The sequence below is a fragment of the Ictidomys tridecemlineatus genome, chromosome 5, assembly GCF_052094955.1.
Source record: "Ictidomys tridecemlineatus isolate mIctTri1 chromosome 5, mIctTri1.hap1, whole genome shotgun sequence".
NCBI lineage: Eukaryota > Metazoa > Chordata > Mammalia > Rodentia > Sciuridae > Ictidomys > Ictidomys tridecemlineatus.
Genome location: NC_135481.1, coordinates 14,740,331 through 14,765,769, shown reverse-complemented (window position 1 = coordinate 14,765,769; position 25,439 = coordinate 14,740,331). Strand labels below are relative to the sequence as shown.

Genomic DNA, 25,439 nt, shown 5'->3' with positions numbered 1-25,439 from the left:
TGTCTCAAAAACTGAATGAATAAATAAATAAATAAATAAGGCTGGGGATGTAGCTCAGTGGTAGAGCACCCTGGGTTCAAGCCCCAGTCTCTCTCTCTCTCTCTCTCTCTCTCTCTCTCTCACACACACACACACACACACACACACACACACACACACACACACACATACACATACACATACACAAACAAGTATGCCTGACCTTTTGGGGCTTCTGTCACATTTCTTTTTTCAGCCAAGATCCTGCCTTCAAAAGAAGTTCGTGATTTCCTCTCTGACCTTATATCATTCCATAAGCATGATTTTCTGGTCCCTTGGTAACTTTCTGAATGTTTTCAGCTGGTAAGGATCTAATCTGAGCTGCGGAGATTGACCCAGTTGTTGGTACTAAATTCTACTACTCAGGAAGCCACGTGTGGCATATGTGCCTGGGACCACCCTGGTAAGACCACTGATAAATCCTGCACTAGACCTCTGGTCCCTTCCATGTCACCCTCAGCAGCCCTCAGAAGGGGCTTGTGGCAGTGTCCAAATTGAGGGAACAACCACTGGTTTGCCTGAGACCAGGGGTCTCTCAAGATGGGATTTTTAGTGCCGAATGGGGAAAGGCCCAGGCAAATCTGGATGAGTTGTTTACCCTATGTCCAAAACAGATCATCTTCAAGGATGAAAGAGTCCTTCACTTCTTATTTGTCTTCAAGGGCCCTCACATGGACTTCAATGAATGCAGTATGAACAGTGGTGTTGCCTGAGCCCAGTGCTCTGTCCTGTCCCAGGTGAATGATGGCTGCCCTGTGATGAGAGGGAAAACAGAAAAGCAGCCATTTCTGTTTCAGCTAAGTTTCCATCAGGATAAGCACTAGGGAGTGACCATGCAGCCTGTCATTAACTGATGATCATTATGGGGTCCTAGAGATGCTCCAGAGTAGATCTTTCTTCTGGTGGACACAGTGAGGGGAATACTTAGAATTGTGTTCTAGACACTTTAATGCATCCACTGCAGGGTCTGGCTGCCCACTCGCCACCAGCTTTAATGCACACACACCTGTTCACACACAAGCACACACACACACACACACACACACACACACACACACATACAGAGTGAACCCAGCCACTCTGCTCTTCTCTCCTGCACATCCTCTTGGTTCCTTGAGTCTTGCTGCTCTGCATCCTGGACCACAAGCCCAACTGGGCTTGCAGATGGACAAATTAGAACTGAGACTCTTCGGTGAAAAGCTCTCAGTGCTAAGAGTCTCTCTGGGGTCACAGATCTGTTGATATGGGCCTTCAACCACTAAAGGGTTGCCACATCTCTGCCTAAAGAGCGTGGACTGAGACGAGGTACAGTCCGTGGTGGGTGGAGGCCAGGTCAGATGAAAGTGAAGAAAACCACTTTAAATAGTGAAGGCTGTTTTGATCATCCCTTTCACAGAAGAAGAGGTCAAGGTTCAGGAACATCAGCAAAAGCCACAATAAGAGCTCCCATCCTCACACTTTCTCCTTTTTGCCCCTTGATCATCCTGGTGCTGCCCCATGGGGCCCCACATGGCATGCCATGTGTACAGCAAATCTTCACAACAGTTACTTCTGTGTCCTTCTGAATGATTAAGACAAGCCTCAGGCACCATTAAGTCTGGCACAGACCCAAGCCTGCTCTCTCTGTGATCGACTCATCCAATCCTCAGCAAACTCTGTGATCCCTGTGCTATTATATTTCACAGGTGAGGAAACTGAGCCTGAGTATATGCAACTAGGCACGACAACACAGGATTCAGAATTCAGGACGCCCATCCATCAGCTTGCATGCCCAACCTCCACCATGATTACACAAGTGCCTCGTTATCACCATTACCTCAGCAGACAGGGCCAGGCCAATCTGGGTCATAGGGTGTGCCCCATGTGAGAGCAGGGTCAGGCCAGAGGATGAGTGGATCTTTGTCCTGGGCCTTTGGAGTTCTCTGCTGAGGGTGTCAAAAGTTCACCGAGGAGGAGCTGGTGTGCTGTGTGTGGTCCAAACAACAAAATGTAAGCAAAGGAAATTCCTCCAGAGGTTGCTTCGACCAGTGGTCTCTTGTACAGAGGGGAAAGCTGAGGCCTAGAAAGGAGAGACTGTTTCTTCAGCTCCTGTTTATCGAGTGCCTCTCTGGCCGTGCCATACATGAGAGGCTGGGAAAATAATACCAGGATGGAGAGGACTCCAAACTCTTTACTCTTTCAACTTTATATGTCGAAATAATTATAGATTCACAGGAAGCTACAAACCTTGCATAGAGAGGTGCGGGAAGCCATTGGGGTACATGTGAGGACCTTCTCTGGCATGGAAGCCAGGGAGGGATGGGCCTGGCATTGGGAACTTCCCATGCCTCTCCCACGGTGACAGACAGCCCGATGCACATGACCTTCTCCTCTGCTCTGCTAGAAAGAAAGGTTCCTCATAGTAGCACTGGAGATGGGCGTAACCCCTTAGGAACTGAACAGCCCACATTTAACCATTTTTGGAAAAGAACATTCTATAGAATCCCTTTGATGTCTCCTGACATAAATACAGCAGACCCTCGAGGGCTCCATTTTGTCAGAAGCATGATCTGTGTGGTCAGCCCCTCATCCTGACCTCGCTTTGAAACTACTTTTTGTGTTCTGTGTTTTTTTCGCCGTCCTATTTTTCTTAGCTTTATTTCTCAGCCAGCCCACTCCACTGAGGGGATCCCATTCCCACTGCCCATGCGAGACACGGGCGGGAGAGAGGTCTCTTGTACCCTCACCCAGATTCTCTCAGTGACTCTTAAAATACCTCTATTCCAGTATTCAACCCAGGAAATCACAGTAACAAGCCCACAGGCCTCACTCAGACTTCACGGGGGTAGATGTGCATCCCTGTGTGCAAATGTCTGTGTGTGGTGTGGTTGGGCAGCTTGGCAATCATGTCACATGTCTGTACATAAACAAAACTCTATGAACCATGTCACCTCTTGGAAGGGGGGCCAGGGGAAGGAGAGAAGTTGTTCTTGTGTGTGTGTGTGTGTATGTGTGTGTGTGTGTGTGTATGTGTGTGTGTGTGTGTGTGTGTGTGACATTTTATTTTATTTTATTTTTTTCTTTATTTATGTGTGGTGCTGAGGATCATACCTAGTGCCTCACACATGCCAGGCGAGCAAGCTACCACTTGAGCCCCAAGAAGTTGTTCTGCTGTAGGGCAGTTTTGGCACATAGAGCGTACAGTTGGAGAACGTAAGAAAGAGATGAAAAAGAAGAGTTCCCAAAAGTGATTTCAACTGATTTGCAATGGGATGGAAAACGCTTGTGCTTTGGCTCTAAGTATCTGCTCTGCATCCAGGGACCAGAACAAATGATAACTATGAGCAGGGGGTCCTGCCCTCAGAGGCCTCTGTGGGACAATGAGATGTTAAGCAAGTGTTTCTAGTGGAGGATGGAGACCTGGAGTGAGTGAGAAGAACTGGCCTCGAACCAGTCTGTACCCCACCCTGGCAGGTCACCGAGATTCTCTGAGCCAGAGTTCCTGTAGCCCATGCTACACTCCTGGCCTGGCCTTCCAACCACATGGATATGAGGATTAAGTGAAATAACACACAAGGAAGCACCTGGCCCACAACACGCTGTTCGTTTTTGCTCATTCAAAAGGTTATTGATTGCCCTTAACCACCTTCTTTCCCTCAAATTCCTGTGAAAAAATCCTAATTATTTTTCCTGAAGCAGAAATAGCCAAGTGCATGTGACCCCAGCTGATACCAGGGGTCATTGTCCTGGTGTTCCTGCTCACACCACCTCCCACAGAATTGGCCCTTTGGGCCTTTTCCTTAATGCCCGAGGCCCACCTCTTTCCTTTCCCTGTTCCTCGTTTTTCTTTCCTCTAAAAGGGGCTGCTGCTGGGCATGATGGTGCATATCTGTAATCTCAAGGGCTCAGGAAGCTGAGGCAGAGGATCCAGAGTTCAAAACCAGCCTTAGCAACTTAATGAGGCTCTAGGCAACTTAGCAAGACCCTGTCTCAAAACAATAACAAAATAATAATTAAAGAGGGCTGGGGATGTGGTTCAGTGGTTAAGCACTCTTGGATTCATTCCCTGGTACCAAAATTTAAAAAATAAAAAAGAGCTGCTAAACCTGCCCTTGTGAGTTCACTGGGTTCCCTTGAGACACCACAAGTCCAGCCCCTCTCAGGCTGCACTGGTGTGTGGTTGTTCCTCTTCCTTCTCCTTCCTTCCTGGAGGGGTCCCGTGGGATAGTGTTCTCCTGAGAGCGTGGGGCACAGCTCCAAGGCTGGGCAGAGCCTCTCCTCCTTGGCCACCTCTACACCATGCTCTGCTCGTCCCTCTTTCCTGGCATCCTAGCTTGAGTTCCACTGTTCTGGTCATCAAAAACACCTGCAGTGAGGGCCAATTGCCAAGACACCACCATGCTGTGTGGCGCCCAGGTGACATGTATAAGACATGATGGGAACTGGGGGATGGCTATGGGCACCCAGCTACAGAAAGAAGCTTCCATGCCCACCTTTGAGCTTAGAAGAGTCTAGAGATGCCTTAGACATTCCTTATTCCAATGACTTGCAAACACTTAAAAAGTCATTTTTACTCATGTAGGTAAATTTGAACTGACCTCTCAAATTTGTGTATGTAGATTTTTTTCTATGAATGATCTAGTGGTGTTTTTCATTTCTAGATGGGAAAGCTGAGGCCCAGGGGGTAGAGGTAGTTTCCTTGATGCAACCCAGGAGTAGGAGCTGGCACCAGAACCTTAAGTCCCCCACTGCCCAAGACAAGGCCCTTTCCACCACCCTCCACTTGAGGAGGTGGCTAGAGAGTGGAGACTCTGCAGAAGGGGAGGAGCAGGGGGTGGGTGTGGTGCCTCTTGGCTTAAGTGGGGAAGAAATCTCAGGTTGATCCAAAACTCTGTAAATTTATGTCTGAATCCAACTTCCTAGGAATTGGTTCTTGGAATAAGATCAGTAACTACAAATATAGGCATTTTGTTGGAAGAAATAAAAATATTACTCTTGCTTTCTCTTTTTTAAGAGGTGCCAAGATCTTGAAAATCCCAGAGGAAGGAAATATTAGACCCTGAAGACTGCCCCTCTCTGGTCTCAGGGTGGTGACCTGAAACTGTCCCCAAAGCAGACTTGAAGTGCTCTCCTTGCCTTTCCCCACCTTGCCTTCTTTTGTTTCCTCTCTCCCAACCCTTTCCTTTCCCTTTTCTTCCTCTTTCTCACACAGAGGGACCACAGTCAGAGCAAAGGGACTTCCTGGGGACAATAGTCCCTACCATTCCTGGATCACTGGGCCTAGGGCCAGAGTAGTGAGCATCTGGTGGCTCGGGCACATGCGCACATCACAGGCTCCTCACTGAGCAAATGTGTCCTGGCAGGGGCACCACCTCACTCCAGGCTCTGCGTTCACCTGAACCTGCTCTTTAAATCCTGGAGATGCAGAGGGGTTGGGACCACAGCCACGTGGCAATCTCAGTGTGGAAACCTCTGGACCACAGTTCTAGAGCCAAGTTTTTAATCGCTCTCCTCATTTCTTCACCTCGTGAAGAACTGCTCAACCTTCAGGGGCCACCAAGTGTTCCCTTTTCCTGCCCACTCCTCCCCCAAAGCTGATTTATCGCTCTCCTTTATTTCTCACCGTAGTTTCCTTTTACTCTATCAGAACATACCTGAATTAAAGGAGAAGAATTTATTGAAAGTTTAATGTAGCACATCAATTCACCAAGAAATTAATTTGTATCATTTATTGCTGCTTTTGATCTACCAGGAAAGAACAAAAGCTGTCAGAGCCCACCCCTCCCCCTCCCTGGAGGAGTCAAATGAGGGTTACATTTATTTACAGTCAAATGAGGGTTCTCCAGTCCCCTAAGGAGCAGTGAACAAATTCTTCCTGTTTGGGCGGGACTGGGGAGGGAGAGACTTTTTCTTGCTTACTCTCTTGTACTGTCTCAGTTTTCACTATGTGCATGTCTTGCTCTTATTAAAAGAAAATTAAAGTCTTCTTAGGGCCTTCCTTCAGCAAGACTGAGCAGAAGTCTGGTGTTGTCGTGTCCTTAAACTCTCTTTTCTTCCTGGACTTCTCTTTTCCCCCAAGGACTTGGCAGTCTGGACAGAGGGTCTTGTACCTTCTAGTCGCCATGGCAGCCATTGCTCCTGAGGACCCAAGGACTCAGGCCTGGCCTCCCAGGCCTCCTGTGTTCAGTGTCCACACACCAGCTTGTGGCCTGAAGGTTTGGAAGGTGTCTCTAGCATGCCGTTGTATGGATGACTCCGTGTTGTGTTCTTTCAGCACTGTAATGTGTTCAGCACTGTGCGGCGATCACTACAGTCACTAAACACATGTCCTTTATTTAAATACATCTGAGCCTCCATTAGCCTTTCTTTCTAAATAATCTAGCTTACCTGCCCTCACAGCCCACTCAACTTCCTTGGAAATCGTGCTTTAGTGAGGTACTGGGAAAAGAACACAGTGCTGGGAGTCCAGTTCCAGCCCAGCCACAAACCTCTGTGTGCCTCAGTTTCCCCATCTGTGCTACCAACATTCTTTTGGTGAGCATTAAGTCCACTTGAGGACTTACGGACTTGGGACCCTTTCATGTGTGGGGCCCCCAATGGGTCCTAGGAGCAGGCCCAGTGGGATTCCTTTCTGGGTTTGCCATTCAGAATCCACTTCACATAGAAGTCTCTGTGGTCTTTCTTGCTTTTCTTTTTTTTATATATTTATTTTTTAGTTGTAGTTGGACACAATATCTTTATTTATTTTTATGTGGTGCTGGGGATCCAACCCAGGGCCTCGCCCATGCTAGGTGAGCTCTCTACCGTTGAGACACAACCTCAGCCCTCTTTCTTGCTCTTCTATGTAAAAAAGTCCCTGATGGACTTTGATGAAATCAAAGAGACAGGCTAGAACTTGCTGGCCAGAGACTGTCACTATTAGGTCTTGTCCGCTGGGTTCAGGGAGGTTATACCTGCTGCTGTGGGGATATAAAGAATAAACAAGGATTAGAAGCTCTGATTGTTGACGGAGCTCTGGGATGGCATGAAGTAATTCTTCAATGAATGCTCGAGTGAAGTAGTGAATGAGTGGAGGTGGACCTTCCTCCCTGGAGCTAACAGGCTAGTTGAGAAGACAAGAGATACACACAAAGTTAAGTGACAGCCCATGGCCAATTACCTTAAAAAGCAACAGTATGAGATACAGCAGGACGGCACGTCAGGCCAAATTTGTGAGCCAGTTAGTAAAAGCTGCAGGAACGCAGGGTAACTCTGGGGCGGAGGCAATGCCAAAGATGTCCAGGAGGCGAACTTTGAGGGTTGACAGCTCCCAGAAGCATCCCAGTAGAAGAAGCAGCCCCTTCGAGGGTTCAGTGTGGGAAATGAGTGGGGCACCTAATACAGAGGAGGTGTCTCTGCGGCAGACAGAGGGGAGGGGCTGGGTGCTGATCATTCTGGCTCAGGCTCTGAGCTAACTCACACACACAGCATCTCTGCCCCGCAGCTTGTCTGACAACCTTCCTGACCTGCAGAAGCCCACCCCCTGCAGGTCTGGTTGGGATTTCATGAGATGACGTTTGCACAAGAATTTTGCAACTGAGAGACATCTCACACTTGCCTGCGCTCACCGTGAGCCCAAGGCTGCTTGTGGGACAGGTCTACTAAGTTTGCCTTCAAGTTGAAGGCCTAGGAAACCAACAAGCACCAAAGCAGCAACTCCTGGTGGAGCTGCCACTGCTGGCCACACCCTCGAGGGATTCGAGAGGAGGAAGATGCGTCCAGGCCTGCTAGGGCTCAAGTAGAAGATAAGAAAAAATGGGCGGATGTGGGAGACCATCCTCCCTCGTGACTGAGTTTCCTCCCCAGCTGGGTGATGAGGCGTCCAGTTGCAGAAATGTGGCAGGACTTTCCCCACCCTTCTTGGGTTCGAGAACGTGTCCGTGTGGATGTGTGTCTCACCACTATCCTAAAGACCCAGTCACCTCACCTGACCTTGCAACACTGCCCTCTTGACCTTCATGGGACGGGATTTTCCCCAGAATGCTTAGTTCCTCAATAAAAGCCCTCTTCCTTGCTTGCTCTCTCTTGCTAGCCTCTTCTGTAAAACCTCGCTGCCCCCTGGGAGCTTGAGGCAGAGAGCATGAGGAGCTGTCCTGGAGCTTGGTTTAAAGGTAAAACTGTGTGTCTGTGTCTTTATTTCAAACTCCCTGAGAATTTTCCTACGTGACTGAACCGTTTACCGTCTGCGCTGGCCGCAGACTAAAAGGTGGAAATGCAGTATTCTCTGAAACTTTTGTGTATCAGTTCAAAATAATAATAGAACTCACCTAGAATGATGTTGGAGGAACTTATATCTGCCCTATTTTCCATAAGAAGTTCATTTCAGCCCCACAGGGTGGGGCTGGGGAGGGGATAGGCCTCATTTATCTCATTAGAATAAACTTTACCTATATCTGCAGAAAACCAGAAAATAGAACCTCTGCATTTTTTTTAACCCCAGGAGGGCCAAACTGAGTGTCAGAACCCCATGGGGTGGGGGTAGGGTGTATCTTGAGAGCCTCATGAGTACGCAGTTCCCACTGCACCTCTGTCCCAGACATGGATTGCATAATGTGCAGGAACAACTCTTTGGGCTTTACACACACACACACACACACACACACACACACACACACACACACACACACACATACACACACACACACACACACACACACACCCCATGTCTGTTCTCACACTGTGTCCTTAGGCAGAGAGCACAGGAAAGCTATCTCCATGGAGCAAATGGGCCCCGTAGAGGGGAGGGGGTGACTGGCCTAAGTCTCACAGCAAGGCTGCAGGCCAGGAGCAGAACTGGCCTCTGCTGATTTGTGCCTGTCCTTCAGGCAGCTGGCCTGGGGCGTGGGGCCGTTGACTGGAGTCAGGAGATATGCCATAGGACACTGCTGCAGCCAGCTCACTTGGTTCACATAATATTGTGTGACTCCAATAACTGTCCAGCAACTCTTCTTGTCTCTCCAGATTCATTTGAGAATAAAACAGATTCAGGACCATATCTTCATATAGCCTCATAGAATGAACTAGTGGTGGGAGGCAGGCAAACCCAATAAACCCACTAAATAAGCACCTTCTAGAGCATGTTAGAAGATGGTATGTGCTGTGGGAAAAACAGTAGAGCGGGGGGACAGGGACAGTAGTTGGGGTGAGTGAGATCTGATTTTAAGCCAGGGTATAGGGTAGAATTCATTGAGAAGGTGTGATATAAACAAAGGTTGAAGGCAGTGAGGGAGTGAGCCTTGTGGATCTCTGGGATAAGACTGTTCTAAGCAAAGGAGTAATCAGTGCAAAGGCCCTGGGGTAGAAATGCGATCGATGTGTTGGAGAAATACTGACAGCACTATAGCTGGGACCATGTGACCAAGGGAATAAGCAAGAGATGAGAGCAGACAGGCCATGAGGCTATGTCATGGAGGGGCTTTGGGAGTTCTGGGGAAAATTCTAAGTGAGAAGCTGCCTGAAGGTTCAAAGAAGGGAAGTGACCTCATCTGACTTAACATTTAAACAGGATCTCCACAGCAGTTGAAGAAAGAAGAGACTTTGAGCAGTGAGGTTGGAGTGAGGAGGCAGGTTAGGAGGCTTAGAGTAGTCTGGGTGTGGGTGGTGGTAGCTTTGTCAGAAAGGGTGAGAAGTGGGGAATGCTGGATGCATTTCTAATGTAGAAGCAATAGTATTTGCCTGTGAGCCAGGTGCCAGGTCCATAAGAAAGAGGGAAATACAAGTGTTCTAGACAAATCAGGAGGGTGTCATCTGCTGAGAACCCTGGGATGACTCAGAGTTAGGGACACCTCAGGTCCAGTTCAAGACATGTGAAGATGCACATGGAGGGGGCTGGGGCTGGGGCTCAGTGCTGGAGCGCTTGCCTACCACGTGTGAGGCACTGGGTGCTCTCCTCAGCACCGCGTGTAAATAAATAAATAAAGGTCCATCTACAACAACAACAAAATAATAATTTTTAAAAAGATGCATATTGACACCCAAATGGGAGTGTTAGGTAAGCAGCAGGACCATGAGCCCAAGCTCTGGGCCAGGACTGGGGCTGGAGCCGGAATGGCAGACGTTCTCCTGCGGATGATCTTGAAAACCACGAAGTTAGATGAGCTCTACGGGGAAGTCAGGTTACACGGGAAAAGAGGTGCGAAGGCCGGGCCCAGCTTTTGAAGGTCAGGTGAGAACACAGCTTCCATCAGTAATGAGGACTCTGAGAAGGAGACGGGGGGCTGGGAGGGGACCTGTAGAGGATGGGTCCCAGGAGTCAAGGGAAGGAGCTGGTTCAAGAAGGAACGAACACACACCTCTGTGGAAGGCTGTGAGGGCTGAGAGCCACCTCCACCTGGGTTTGGCCAGGAGAGGTTATGGTGAACCCGTGACACAAAGAAAAGACCACCGACTCCAATTTCAAACCTAATTAAAGCCAGCTTATATGGTATACACAAGAGGGCTGACCAGCGGCCACCCCACCCAGAGGACAGCAGCTGACACAAAAGTTACAAAGCAGGGTGTCTTAGGAACTTAGAGCTGACAGGGCTCAGGCAAGCGTAGTACAAGGCAGATGGCAGGTTAATGATCTACGTGGCTCAACCTCTCAAGGTAGGGAGCAGACTCCAATTCCAACATCAGAGTTAATGAGGAGCAGCTGGGATTTCAGGGAGGGTGGTTATCTGGTCAAGGAGAGCCGGGCATGGGTGAGTTCAAAGCTCGGGCAGGAATCCCAGGCAAGTTTTTAAAACATCAAAGTATGATCAGGCCAAATAGAAATATTAGTATTTTCCAGTGAAACAGAAATGAACTCTTCATGACTTTGTGACGAGATGGTTCCTAATCTTCAGATGGAATTAGGCTGGGTTCAAAAGTTACTGGTGATTTCATTCAGAGAGATTTCTTTGGGGGACAGAAGTCTTACTGGAGTGGATTTAAGACAACAGGAAAGAAAGAAAGAAGAACCTTCCTTCCTTCCTTCCTTCCTTCCTTCCTTCCTTCCTTCCTTCCTTCCTTCCTTCCTTCCTTCCTTCCTTCCTTCCTTCCTTCCTTCCTTCCTTCCTTCCTTCCTTCCTTCCTTCCTTCCTTCCTTCCCCAGTACTAGAGACTGAACCCAGGGCTCTGGGCTTCCTAAGCACTCTGAGCTATACTGAGCTCCAGCTCCAACCCTGAAGTCTTGCTATTAAGAAGAGAGAAAAATCTGGCAATGTCTGGAGAGAGAATGATCCAGCAGAGAAAGGAAAAGAGAGACGGAGGGCCAGGAGGGGTAACGGAGATCCTGAGAGCTGAGGGGAGGCAGGCTCCAGGCGGGTCACTCCTGTGGCATCCTGGCAGATAGAAGTGGCCAAAGCTGTACCTCACCCCCATACCAAACAAGGAAACCCCTCAGGCTGCAGGCTCAGGACTGAAATTAGGCCTAAGATGGCCATCTACTGTAGGGGCGGAGGAAAACATATTATAACTTTTTGGGAAAATGTAGGGGAAAAAAAAGTACCTTATTACAGAAACCAAAACAACAGACCACAAACAAATTGTGAGCGTGGCAGGATTTTTAAGTCATTTTCCCTTACAGTGGAAGATGACTCACTTTACCTAAGAAATAAGGAAATGAGGACTTCGCTATTTTTCCTCCTACAAAGATGTTTTACTTCCTTAAAAGCAATAAAATAGTTTTTTGATTTTTTTTTTTGTGGTCTAACAGGACAAATATTTTAAAAACCCATCCCTAATATTACCAAGTATTGGCAAAACAGACTTGGGTGGGAATAAAAATTCGTCCAAGGTTTTTGGGAAGCTATTTTAGCTATATCAAGACTTTGGCCAGTTTAGCAATTCCCCTTTGGGGAATCCATTCTGGAGAAATCTTTGGGAACTCGGACAAAGAATTCATCTCAAGATTTCTCACAAACTTGTTCATGGTTGTGGTGTGGCATAAGAAAATCAATGCCCCAACATAGAGTACTAGAGTATCACATTTTGACACACTCATATTTAATAGTATGGACAAATATTTAACATATGTTGGTGAGTGGAAAAAGTTACAGAATTATTCCTGGTAAATTCCTCAGTGCTGCCTCAGGAGTCCTACTTCCTCTCTTCAATTGTACTTCACCTAAAAATAAACTACTTATTAAATTCCTTTATAAATATTGAATGATGCCGGGCACACTGGCACATGCCTATAATTCCAGCAGCTCAGGAAGCTGAGGCAGGAGGATCACGAGTTCAAAGCCAGCCTCAGCAAAAGTGAGGTGCTAAGCAACTCAGTGAGACCCTGTCTCTAAATAAAATACAAAATAGGGCTAGGGATGTGGCTCAGTGGTCCAGTGCCCCTGAGTTCAATCCCCAGTACTAAATAAATAAATGTATAAATATTGAATTATTATATTTATCAAAGTCTTTTAAAATTTTTCCCCATATTTTTAGTTGTAAGAAGACACAATACCTTTATTTTATGTATTTATTTACTTTTGGTACCAGATATTGAATCCCAGGGGTGCTCAACCACTGAGCCACATCCTCAGCCCTTTTTTATATTTTATGTTGAGGCAGGGTCTCTCTGGGTTGCTTAGGGCCTCGCCTTTGCTCAGGCTGGCTTTGAGCTCATGATCCTTCTCTTGCCTCAGGCTCCTGAACTGCTGGGATTACAGGCACCCAGTGCGAAATTCTAGTATTTTCATTTATTAAAATATAAATTCTTCTCCCTGTGGTTGTTTTGATTGGCTGTCTTTCTTAACATTCTCCCCTCCCCCAACTTTGGTCTTTCTGGAATCCCAGTTTGCTGGGTGGTTTGGAATGGTAATGGTGTGTGTGTGTGTGTGTGTGTGTGTGTGTGTGTGTGTGTGTGTGTACATGCTCAGTCTTCATGTAGAGGTCCAGTGGTGGCTTCCACCCTGCTTCCTGAGCCACAGTTATGTGGCCCTTTCCTTGGTGGCTTGAGGCTTCTGTCCAGGGAGATCCTGAGGGTATCATGGTCTCGTTCATCAGGCAGCAACTGGCCTTGTCCAGCACCTGGCTAGGCGAGGGCATCTTCTCCTTTCTTCCCGAGTACAAAATAGAAACCATCATCCCAGGCAAAGGCCAGTCCCAGGTTTTGTGAGCTCTTTGCCCTGATCCCTTCTCATCGGTGGCTCCCAGCAGCCTCCACCTGCTCTGCCCCCAGAGCTGAGGAAGACCCAGGAAAGCTTCTGTCTTCCTTGTCATTGCCTCTTTCTTCCAATCTCGGGACAACAGAAACGTTTATCTTATTTTTGAGAGCAGCTGGTCTTTTAGATTTTTGAAACAGCTTTCTCTGCTGTGGCCTTGTGCATAGCACGGCGGAGGAGGCCTCAGTGCGCTCAGTGCGTCTTGACCACGAGTCCCCAGTTGCTGCTCCTTACTTTTCTGACTCCAGCTTGAGGGTGGGAAGGAAGTGACATCAGCATTTATGTGCCCACCTTTTATTGACTGTAGGATCCCGATCTCCCTCAGTTCACTCCCAATTTACCCTAGTTGTTTATGGGGTGACCAACGGGATGTCCTACGTGTGCTCAGAAGCCAGCCTGCTCACATCCTGCCCTTGTGTTCCTGGGCTATCTACTTCCTGGCAGCTGTTTGAGGACATCTCTTTCTTCTTGTCCTGTAGCTGATCTCCTTTTGGAAAGCACCTCCCAGTGCAGCAGTGACCTCCTGGGCCTTCAAAAGTCCAGACCCTTGAGGGTCCAAACAGTACCAGTGACCATCCTGAGTTCCCTGAGTATCAGGGAGAGCATCCCCTTCTTTCTTCAGAGAGCAGAGCTGGGGAACAGACCCATGCTCTCCTCCCCTCTCCCCAGGTGAACCCCCAGCCCTCCATGCCAGCTCTCTCCTCAAATGTCCCCTTTCCCATAAGACAGCCCAGCTCATGCAAATGAGCTCATCAGCCACAGCACCACCCTGAACTCCAGGCTGAGCTGCCTCTGCACGTGCCTAGGAAGAAACATTCAACTTCAGGAATGGGTTTATCTGGGTGAGTGGATTATAGTGCTTAAAACTCTCTCTCTCTCTCTCTCTCTCTCTCTCTCTCTCTCTCTCACTTTTTTTTTTGTATTTCTAAGTATTTTTCTGATTTTCTGTAATTATTATTTTTAACTTTTGTTAACATATAAAAAAATTATGGGAAGGGTGTCTGCCCTTCCAATAGGATTTTTAGAAAGAAGATATTTGACCCAGCTATCCCACTCCTCAGCATATACTCAAAGGAGTTAAAATCAGCTTTCTACAGTGACACAGACACATCCATGTTTATAGCAGCACAATTCACAGTAGCTAAACTGTGGAACCAACCTAGGTTCCCTTCAACAGATGAATAGGCAAAGAAAATGTGGTTTATATACACAGTAGAATATTACTCAACCTTAAAGAAGAATGAAATTATGGCATTTGCTGGCAAATGGATGGAACTGGAGAGTATCATGCTAAGTGAAATAACCAATCCCCCAAACCAAAGGCCCAATGTTCTCTCTGATCTGTGGATGCTAACCCACAACAAGGGACGGTAGGGAGGGGAAGAATAGAAGTTCATTTGATTAGACAAAGGGGAATGAAGGGAAGGGAGGTGGGAGAGGAATAGGAAGGACAGTAGAATTAATCGGGCAAAACTTTCCTACACTCATTTATGAACACACGAACAGGGTAACTCCACATCACGTACAACCATAAGACTAGGGTCCTAATTATAATAAGTTATACTCTATGTATGTATAATATTCCAGAATACATTCTACTGCCGTGTATAACTAAAAAGAACAAATAAAAAGGAAGATATGAGAAATACATTTTCCCAGTGTTCATTGGTTTCCTTTTAAAAGCTTGTATTTTACCCAGATGTAGGATATGAATTAGACTTCTGTTAGAACTGTGGCAAGCATCTGCTTGACCTTTTTCCCTGGCTTCCTGGCTCTCAGGGCAGCCCTAACTTTTAGCTTTCCTACCTGCTCTGACTCCTGTCCCTGCTCCAGCTCTGCTTTCAAACTTGTCCCTCCCATGAGTAGCTACATAGGAGCTGTGTCTGGCTGTATGAACTCATCTTCCACCTTTGCTTATGATCTTCCTGCTGTCAGGACTGTTTCCTTTCCTATCTGGCAAACTTATTCATGCACCTCCACCTACCTCAAATCGAGTCATCCTGATGTTCCCTTCTTGATGCTCCCTGTTGACCCATTCCTATACCTGCATGTATACTGCAGGATTATTTTACTCACCCCTGGATACCCAGCTAGCACCTGGCACATAGTAAGTATTTTGCTACTATTTGTTGAATGGAGTCATGTGTCTTCTTTCCACAGAGGTGCACAGAGTGCTCACAATGTGCAAAGTGCCAGGCTGGGTACACGTGACTTTCCTGGGATTCAAAGTCAGTGAGGCACAGACCTTGCGTGTAGGAGTTTACAGTCCAGTAGGACACAAGACACAGGTGAGGACAATGACAGTGGGACCCAGGCAGCTGTTTCTCCCCTTTTCTCCTTATTGATATCCCCCCTTAACTGAAGATAGCTTGAAAACGCACTTCAGATTTACTGCTTGCCTTACTTCCTCAAAAGAATCATTTCCTACACACAGTTTCTGAAATAATTTAATGGGATGATTTTCTATTTCTCTCTCCATCACAGTATGAGAAGGACTATTTGAATAGTCCAAGTGGCCCCACAAACTGCTGTTTCCCAAGCAAGTGTGCACCCCATGACCAGAAGTGTACAAGTCACAGCTGGTGACCACCAGGTACTCTGGGGACAGCTGAGAAGGGACTGAAGCTAGAGAAGGCTGGCTGAACTGGATGACCTTGAAGGTCTTTTCCACTCTAAGAAAAATAAATCAAGCCTCAAGATCACAAAACTGGGACTTCTGAGATGCTGTCATCTTAGTCTAAAACCTGGAGCAGTGCCCCGTTGAAGGGGGAATTTTCTGGAAACCCTGCTGATATTCTGTCTTAAACCCTTTGGGCTCAGTGGATTTGCTCTCTGGCTAAGTCCAGAGAGCATTTCCAGAAGCATGTCCCTGATTTGCAGACCTTGTCTTGTACTGGGACTGGTGCAAATGAGAACCTGCTGAGCCTTTGCACATAGGTATATAAGAGGCAAATAAGGGGTTTGAATGAACACTGATGGCTCAGAGGTCCTGGTGTGGCAACTACCCCAGGAGCTCTTTAATATGGAGGAAATTTGAGTTTACCACTCTTTAAAATGAAACAAAGCAGGGTACGGTGGTACCTGTAATCCCAGTGGCTCCAGAGGCTGAAGCGGGAGAATCGTGAGTTCAAAGCCAGCCTCAGCAAGAAAGCAAGGCACTAAACAACTCAGTGAGGCTCTGTCTCTAAATAAAATACAAAATAGAGCTGGGGATGTGGCTCAGTGGTCGAGCGCCCCTGAGTTTAATCCCTGGCACCCTCCCCAAATAAGAAACAAAGAAAAGCAGTAATTATTCCCTAATTTTAGAAGTTAACCATTGAGTAGAAAAAGCAAACTTTAGCTTAGTTTCTCCTACGCTACACTCACAATTCAGATCACTTCTGCAATCCCAAAATGTGTGGCGACTTCTTCTCAGTAGTAATCAACAAGTAATTCTGCAGTGTCTTCTGATTTAATTCTGCTCTGACACCATCTACCTGGAGACAGGATCAGATCTCACAGATCTAGGGCCCAGCTCTCAAGACTGGCCCCCAACTTCTGATGCCAATCTCAAGTTCCAGGGTGTTTTGCCTGTGTTTCTGACAGGCTGGCTATAAATTAGGGTTCCCACAACCCCCTCCTTGGGTTCAATTAATTTTCTAAAGTTGCTCACAGAACTCAGGGGGAACCCATTGTTAAGGTTTGGGTATGAGATGTCCCTCAAAAGCTCCCGCGTTAATGCAGGAGGTGGATTGATCAGATCATGAGAGCTTGTAACCGAATTCGTGGATTAATCAATTTGATGGATCAATAGTTTGAAAAGACTTCTGTATGGGAGATCAGCAGGTGGGCCATGGCTGGAGGAGCTGGGTCACTAGGGGTGTGCCTTTGGGGTTTATATTTACCTGGCACCTGCTTGCTCTCTCTCTCTCTCTGATTCCTGGCTGCCATGATGTGAGAGCGTTCCTCCACCATGCCCCTCTGCCACGGTGCTCTCCTCCACTGAGCCCTTCTGCCACGGTGCTCTGGCTCACTCAGGCAAAGAGTAACAGAGCCGGCTGACCATGGACTGAACCTCTGAAACCATGAGCCCCAAATAAACTTTCCCTCCTCTAAGTTGTTCTTGTTAGGTTATTTTGGTCAGAGTGATGAATAGGTGACTGACACATACGTGTACTGGTTTATTATAAAGGACATTACAAAAGTACAGATGAAGAGATGCATAGGGAAAGGCATAAGCAAAGGGCATGATGGCTTCAAGTAACTGCCACATGTCCAGATAGCTGGAAGCTCTCTGAACACTGGCCTTCAGGGCTTTCATGGAAGCCTTCTTGTGTAGGCACCATTGAAGCTTGAACAGTCATGTAAAAGTATGCTGGGACATGATCTGGTTATGGTCTGGTTTGGGAGTATAGGTCAGTGGTTAGAGCATGTGCTTAGAATGTGTGAAGCTCTAGGTTCAACCCCAGCACAGAGAGAGAGAGAGAGAGAGAGAGAAGTTATGATTTACATATACTAGACTGAGTGGGAAACCCTGTGAGGCCCTTCTGCCCAGATTCGACTCAGCCTCCCTACGCAGCACTCCTTCTTGCTGAGTATGGAGTGGGACTCCTTCTGAGATATGGGGGTCTGATGATCTGACAAAGTAGGTCAGAGAATTTCTTTATGACCTGCTCCATGACAGAAAGTTGAGGGAATGATAGTTTCTACAGTTTCCCTTGGGGAAGAGAAATTTTAGTTTCTCTGGCCCACTTTGAAAATAGAGTTATAAGCCAGGAATTGTGGGTGAAAATATGAAAATATGTATCATCATAATATCATAACCAGAGACATCTAAAATCTCCACTAGGTGGTCCTAATCTGCACCAGATGGTCAGAGTTATCATTTGGAGCTCATCTCTTGCAAGGCAAGAGGAAAAGTAAAAAGCACTTTGAATTCTAGTTGCACGGTGACCATATCTGGGGAAGTAGACAATTTCTCTGGGGCTTTTTTAAAAAGAGCTTTCAGCACACAGGCTGTTGTCTGGTCAGCAGCCTTTCTGGGACCTGTGGTCTGGAAGACAGAGAGAGGATGAGGCTGCCTGGAGAACCAGCTGCGCCAGACCCTGAAGGCTACAGAGGATGGGTGGCTCATTTGTCCAGCTTTCCATGACAGGGACAGGGGAAAGGTGGGGTTCTTTTCCTGTGGGAGATTTTTACTCCAGGCTCATTGAGCTGGGAACCTCTGCACCTGATTATTCCAATATATCTTTATACATACGCTGGGGCAGAATTTAGCTCCATGCATAGGCACAGCAGTCTCCAGAATAAGCCCAGCACACATTAAACTCATGCTGAGCCACCTGGACATGCTGCTTTGCCTCTCCACAGCTTCCCTTTAGCATGATGCTAGAGATGCCCTCCAAGCCAGGCTGTGTGATGTATTAAAGTGAACAATACATAGAAAGTTCTTAGCTCAGTACACAGCTCAGAGTAAGTGCCCAAACATTTTTGTTGAGAATTGATACTATGGTTACAAAGTGGCACTAAGCAGAGCCGGATGTAGGGTGTTGGTAAGTTTTCCATGACCCCCGACCCCTTCACTGCACAGCTGTCTCTTTGAGGAAGGAAAAGTGAAAGACCCTGGATTGGATGGAAGACAGCCAACATCCTTCCCTATAAAACCCTTGCTCCACCCCTGCTCCAAGCCTTCTGGTTGAAATTTCTCTGGACCAAGCAAGGCATCAGCTAGCACATGGCTTGCTGAGGGCTGTGGCTGTGAGCAGGTCTTCAGGAAAGTCAGGGAGGAGGAGCTGGAGTGTGGCTGTGGCCTGTGGTCTGGAAGACAGAGAGAGGATGAGGCTGACTGAAGAACCAGCTGGGCCAGACTCTGAAGGCTGCAGAGGGTGAGTGACTCATTTGTCCAGCTTTCCATGACAGGGACAGGGAAAGGTGGGGTTCTTTTCCTGTGGGAGATCTAGAAAGGGTGGCTGGTCTGCTTTGGGCAAAAGTTAGGAGATCTGAGTTCTGCTCTTACCTTGTCACTCCCTGTCCTAGTCTCCTCTAACCCCTTCCCAGAGTTATCTGTTCATTCACATTCTGCTGGCTGGCCACACTGATCTCATCTCTGAGAAGAGAGAGGTGCAATCCAGTCCCTGCCTCCCTGGGCCAGCATTTACTGTGTTCCAGAGTTCTCGCAGCTCTGTGGAGTGACTCACTGAGGGGTCCTGAGAGGCAAAGTTCTGCTCAACTCTCAGGGCAGTACTTTTCCAATTATGGGCCTCGGCTACCCTGAATTGGTCACAAGCATCCAGAGTGCTGGTTAAATGTGCAGGTGCCCAGCTCACACTGGAGTTGATGCGTCACACTGTTTATTTTCACAAGCTCCCCTGCTTCTGGCAGGCAGGTTGTGCAATGTGGGAGCCACTGCTCTTCAGGAGGATGGTGTTTGGGGCTGTGGAGGGCTGTCTTGAAACTGCTGGAAGATGACAGGTTGTCAGAGGGAGATGTGATGGTCGTGGGACACATCACATGTGGGAAGTCATCACTTGTGAAACTCAAGGGCACAGGGGCACCTATGCTGACCTGGTGGCTACAGAAGTAGTGAGCTCCTGTCAGGGAAAGTTTAGGCTGATTTTTTGCATAGGAGGGGGAGCCGGTGGAGCTGGGGCTGACATAGTGGTTCTCTGCGGCTGGCATGGAACTATCTAGGAAACTCAGAGAAGCCAAATCTTAAAATAGACTTATGTTGAGGCCCTGGGAGATGAGAAGCTCTGATTGGAAGTTCCCTTCCATTTTTACAAATTTGTTTCTGTGATGGCCCAACAGGTTTAATAATAACAATACCTACTGCATTTGGGTATCCCAAAGCTTTAAAGGGACAACGGGCTAGGGAACAATATGTGGAGGAATGAAGTGCCTGGCAATTTGGAGGCCTGCGTTCCTGCCTTGGAGGATGCAGAAGCTTCCCTGTCTCTGTGGGAGGCTGGTGTGGGCGTTGACACAGCCCCTGCCACTTCTACTGCACTTTTCTGAAGTCCCCACTTCTCTTCCTGCTCCAGAGTGAAGTGGGCCCTAGGGGTTTTGAACTGGCCTTTGGAAGAGGCTGCCTGGAGAACCCTCTTCTTGGTGCACAGCCCCAGTGGCTCACTAGAACCATATGTTTACAGATGAGGAGGCAGCAAGCACCTGGTTAGGTGGTCTGTACAGAGAACCTGAGGGGTCCAGAGCTTGGGACCTAGTCACAGCTCTGCCCTGAGTCACTTCAGGGTCCCTGGGAAGAAATCTCTCTGTGTCCACTCTGGGAAATAGGAATCTACACCAGACTTGCTAATTTGGAAGGTGGAGTTAGGCATACATTATTTATATACACACACATACATACATACACACACACACACACAATAAAATATACATTTATTGTATATACACACAAATATACACATGCATATATAAACACACACATAAATACACACACATAAACATACACAATAGACTAAAGCATATGTATGTGTGCACATATATATGCTTTAGTGTACTGTGTATGTATATGTGTGTATATATGTGTGTTTATATATAAATATATACTCATATACATACCACACATATATAACATATAATGCATTGTTTTAAATTTTTTTTAGTTGTCAATGGACATTTATTTTATTTAATTGTAAGTGGTGCTGAGAATCAAACCCATTGCCTCACACATTCTAGGCAAGCACTCTAACACTGAGCCACAATCCCAGCCCTCCAACACATGTTTATAAAGAGATCAAATAGAGAGAAACAGAAAAGTCAGATAACTTGTACAGTTGCCAAGCAAGCAAGGGTAGCTCACAAGCCCTCTCTGGAGGTTTGGGAGTTCTTTCTGAGGGTTCAACCAGCAGCTCTGGTGTCATCATTGGAATGTACCTTTCTAAGCCCCAGTGCTCAGTACCTCTCAGGGTCTGCTGCTCAGGGGCTTGCCCTTCAGCTCCTGGGGGTTGGGCCTGACCTGGACACGTGCTCTTGGAGGTGCCTGAGTGCTCAGGAGTAGGAATGTCAGGGAAAGAGTGGTAAATAGAAGATAGGGGCAGAGGAAGCCAAGAAGGAGTGAAGCCCCAGGATGCTGAGGGTCACACGGAATGGGTAGGCAGAAGGGCTCCAAGGCAGGCTGGGGACCCTGGCACCATCTGGCAGGCAGCAGAGGCAGCTGGCAAGGGTGGAGTGAGCTGGAGAGTGTCACTCCATTGGGGATTACAATTATGCTGGGACACATGCTAGGCAGAGGCTATAACTCTTCCCCTCCCCCTCCTAGCAATCCCCCCACCAGAACCCCACGGGACCTCTTGTATTGCTAAGAGCCCTGTGACTGTGTCACAGAAAGGGGTGTCCTGATTTCCTCACTAAACTCTGATCAGAGGGCATGAGGGGAGATGGTCAATGCTGTGTGGCCGCATAGACTGCACCCTGGGCCTGCAGTCCTGGCTGAGCCAGGCTCATTCTAGAAGTGTTGGAACAGGACCAGAGGCTCTGGGGCATACCAGGATGAAAGAACAGACTTGAATTTGAGCTCTGTCTCTGTGTCTAACCTGCTGAATACATTTAACTAAGAACCTTAACTGCTCTGAGTCCATTTCCTCTCTGCAAAGTGCCATGGCCCACCAGAGATCCAATGAAGCAGGAGTGGTAGGAAGGATGGGAAAGCAGGGAAGAGCTGTGTGAAGGTGAGGTGGAAAAGCCATCATCATCTGGAGTGATCCCTATCATGGGGTCCGTCCCACGGGAGCCCTGTCTTTTCACAGCCTATAGAGATGCAAGCCTTGGCCAGCCCCCATAGTGGGGAGGCAGGGCTGGTGGCTTGGGGAGGAAAAGGCCCGGCTGCAGAGGTTCCAACCCACAGTCAAAGCTGAACGTACTTCAGGCGAGGCCCAGAGCCTGAGTTAGAGCGCAGCAGAGGTCCTGGCACCACCATGGGGCCTCTGGAGCCCAGGGCCACCCCAGACCCATAAGTTTATCTCCTTTGTCTCCCAGCACAAGTGCAGAGGAGGATGCCAAGTGGCTTCAGTGGGTGACACAGCAGTTCAAGAACATTGCCGGAAAAGACAGGCAGATCAACCTACAAGAATTCAAAAGAGCACTGAATGTGAAAGAGGCAAGTAACAACCCGAAGCAGGGGCCCTGCATTTATATTTTATAGAGGAAGAGCAGCTGGTTCTCAAGACAGAGGCCTTACAGGAGAGCCAGGGAGTTCCCCAGGGTTCCTTTGGACTTGAGGCCCCACAGCTAAGAAAGGCTGGCAAGGGGGTGCTGGTGCCCTCCCATCCCTCTGAGTAGCCATGGCCTTCTGGGGTTTTCCAACAACACACGAGCTGGGTGCGGTGGTTCAGGCCAGTAATCTCAGTGACTCAGGACGCTGAGGCAGGAGGATCACAAGCTCAAAGCCAGACTCAGCAATTTAGTGAGACCCTCTCTCAAAATAAAAACAAAAAAGAATTGGAGATGCACCCCAGGATTCAATCCCCAGTACAAAAAAGAAATCAAAGGAGGAAGAAGAAAAGAAATCTCACAAAGTAGAAGTCAGCAGAAATATTGAGAGATAGTACAGCCTCTCAGTTCCCTCTAGCCTTGAGGGTAAAGCTGATGCTCTGACTTTAGCCTCTTTCCAGGGAAAAGTTTTTGAACCGAAGCAGGCCTCCCTGCCAAGAAAACAATGCACTTATCAGCAGAAAAGAGAGCCAACTGTCCTCTGAGCTGACATGGGATGGTGGCCGTGTCCTTGGCAGGGGTTGGCCAGTGAGCATTTGAGTGTCCCAGGTGGATCAGAAAGCACTGCTTGGAAAACTACAGTCGCAAGTCCTAACCCAGAAAACACAGGGAAGGAACAATTGGCCCACTCAGGCCAATGATTCAGTTCCTTCAAAACAGGAGGCTGTGAGCACCTCAAGGTAAAGGTCACTCATGGTGATAGAAAGATAAGGGCACTACCCTAGGAACCCAGGGGGAAAGGAAGGAAGCCAAGGCTGACAAGCTCCTCCCTCCCCCCCAGGGAGGCATCTCAGGACTCCAAGCCCCACCCACCTTAATTCCTGTGTGTGTCTCCAGCATCTTCTGCCAGGCCTGGAAAGCAGGGGCTGCACAGTGCATGACTGTTGATAACTGAGTCAGCTCTTAAGAACAAGCCATAAGTGTAGGCTGCAGAGAGCCTTAAGAACCAGAAAAGCACAATGTCGATTGGGTCTACTGTATAAGTCCCTGTCAAGTTCACTTACCCCTTGTGGACACCCAAAAGGGGAGGAGACAAATTCTGGAAGGAACCCGCCCTTTTCCCAGGTTGGGTAAGGGGCCACCCAGAGATCTGGACTGCAAGGCCGACAGGGGCTCTAGCATGCAGGTCTGCAGCCACCCGGGTCTCCCCCGCTTCCCCTCCACAGTCCTTCTTTGCAGAGCGGTTCTTTACCCTGTTTGACTTGGATGGAAATGGCACCATCACCCTGGAGGAGCTGCAGGAGGCGCTCACCCTGCTCACCCGCGGCCACCCCATGGACAAACTCAAATTCCTCTTCCAGGTGTACGACGTGGATGGTGAGGGCTCTTCCTGGGCACGGGCTGGGTGGAGAGGACGGGGCCCTTGGAAGAAGCCAGCCGTCTCAATGCTAAGTTCCATGAGGCTCTACAGACCTAGCCTGGGCCTGAGCCTAGGTCCTCAGGAGAGGCTGGCTTCCTTGTCCCTCCTGAAGTTCCCCATCTCTGCCCCTCTGGGGCAGGAAACACATGCCTTTGATTCCACTTACCCAGAAGCTGGTGGTTTCCTTCTGTTCTTTGGTTGAAAAAAGAAATCACTTTGTTGCTTTTTTTCTTATCATCACAATAATAGAAGCTCACCATGAACATGTCTGATAACTCAAAATGGTGTAAAGAAAGCTAACACCTCCCATAACATTTTACCAAACTTCTTTCTATGGTCACACACACCCCACAACCTTTTAAAAAAATGGGACCATGCTAGTTTATTTTTCATTAAACAATATCAATATTTTTCATGTAAGAATACATTGTTTTACAACATCATTTTTATCATAGTGAAATATACATAACATAAAATTTACCATTATAACCATTTTAACGGTGAAGTTCACTGGCATTAAGTGCATTCAGAACTTTCCATCTTCCCAAATTGAAACTCTGTACTGTTAAACACTAATTCCCCATTCCCCTCCCCCCTCCTTCTACTTTCTGTCTCTGAGAATTTGACGGCTCTAGATATCTCATATAAGTGGGATTAGACAATATTTGTCCTTTTGTGTCTTGCTTGTTTCATTTAATATGATGTCTTCAAGTTTCACCAATGTTGTATTATGTGACAGGTTTCATTCCTTTTTAAGTCTGAATAATATTACACACACACACACACACACACACACTAACACACAAACACCACATTTTTTTGTTTATTCATACATCTGTCAACAGACCCTTATATTGTTTCTGTCATTTGGTAACTGTGAATAATGCTGCTATGGACATTAATATACAAATACGTTTGTGTCCCTCTTTTCAATTCTTTTGGGTACATACTCAGAAGTGGAATTGATAGATCACATCATAATCCTGTGTCTAATTTTTCAAGGAACTGCCTTGTTTTCTACAAAGGCTGCAGAGTTTTATGTTCCTTAAGCAATGGACAATTGTTCCAAGTTCTCCACTTCCTTTCTAATACTGTTACTTGTTACTTGTGGGAACTCACATGGGTTCTTGCACTGTTTTTGAGTGCGGCTTCATGGTTCCCACATATGCTGTGTAGCCTAGCTTAGTAGTTAAGGGCTCAGACTCTGAAGCTGAGCTACCTAGGTTCCAATATCAGTTTCATCTCTGAATTTTAGCATGTTACTTATTGAGGTATTTTGTTTATCTCATTTTTTAAACTACTAAATGGGGATAATGATAATGATAATAGTATATACCCAGGTTGAGAGGAGGAATAAATTAGTTAATTTATGTAAACTCAGAACAGTGCTTAAACACAGGATAATTAAAGAAATCGGCTATTAAATTGTTATTATCAGTTTAAGTTCTGTTTACTTAAATTCCTTTACCTAAATGGAGAATTACAGCCTACCACCCTTCCTCTTTGGCATTATAAACAAAATTTCAACGAACATCCTGATTTGTACATCTTTGGTGATTTATTTGATTATTTCCTTAGTATAAATTCCTAGGAAGGCTTATATTACGTGTTCAGGCAGGAGATTTCAAAATTATTTTTAAATATTAAGAACAACGAAAGATAAATACAGGGAGCTAGGAAGCCCAGCCTAGCAG

General features: G+C 47.2%; 1 protein-coding gene across 3 annotated transcripts in view; it reads left to right on the top strand.

Annotated features, from left to right (window-relative positions):
• Nucleotides 1-18,835: 18,835 nt before the first annotated feature.
• Nox5 (NADPH oxidase 5) overlaps nucleotides 18,836-25,439 on the top strand; it is a 58,850-nt gene continuing 52,246 nt past the window's right edge. Inside the window, exons 1-3 of one of the 3 annotated variants that reach the window (XM_078049394.1) lie at nucleotides 18,836-19,042; nucleotides 22,152-22,272; nucleotides 23,552-23,702. In XM_078049394.1, the coding sequence (XP_077905520.1) occupies nucleotides 18,993-19,042; nucleotides 22,152-22,272; nucleotides 23,552-23,702 (322 nt within the window). In that variant the 5' untranslated portion in view covers nucleotides 18,836-18,992. Of the gene's footprint in view, nucleotides 19,043-22,151; nucleotides 23,703-25,439 lie in introns of all 3 variants that reach the window. The other 2 variants (XM_078049396.1, XM_078049395.1) reach the window with 2 other exon arrangements.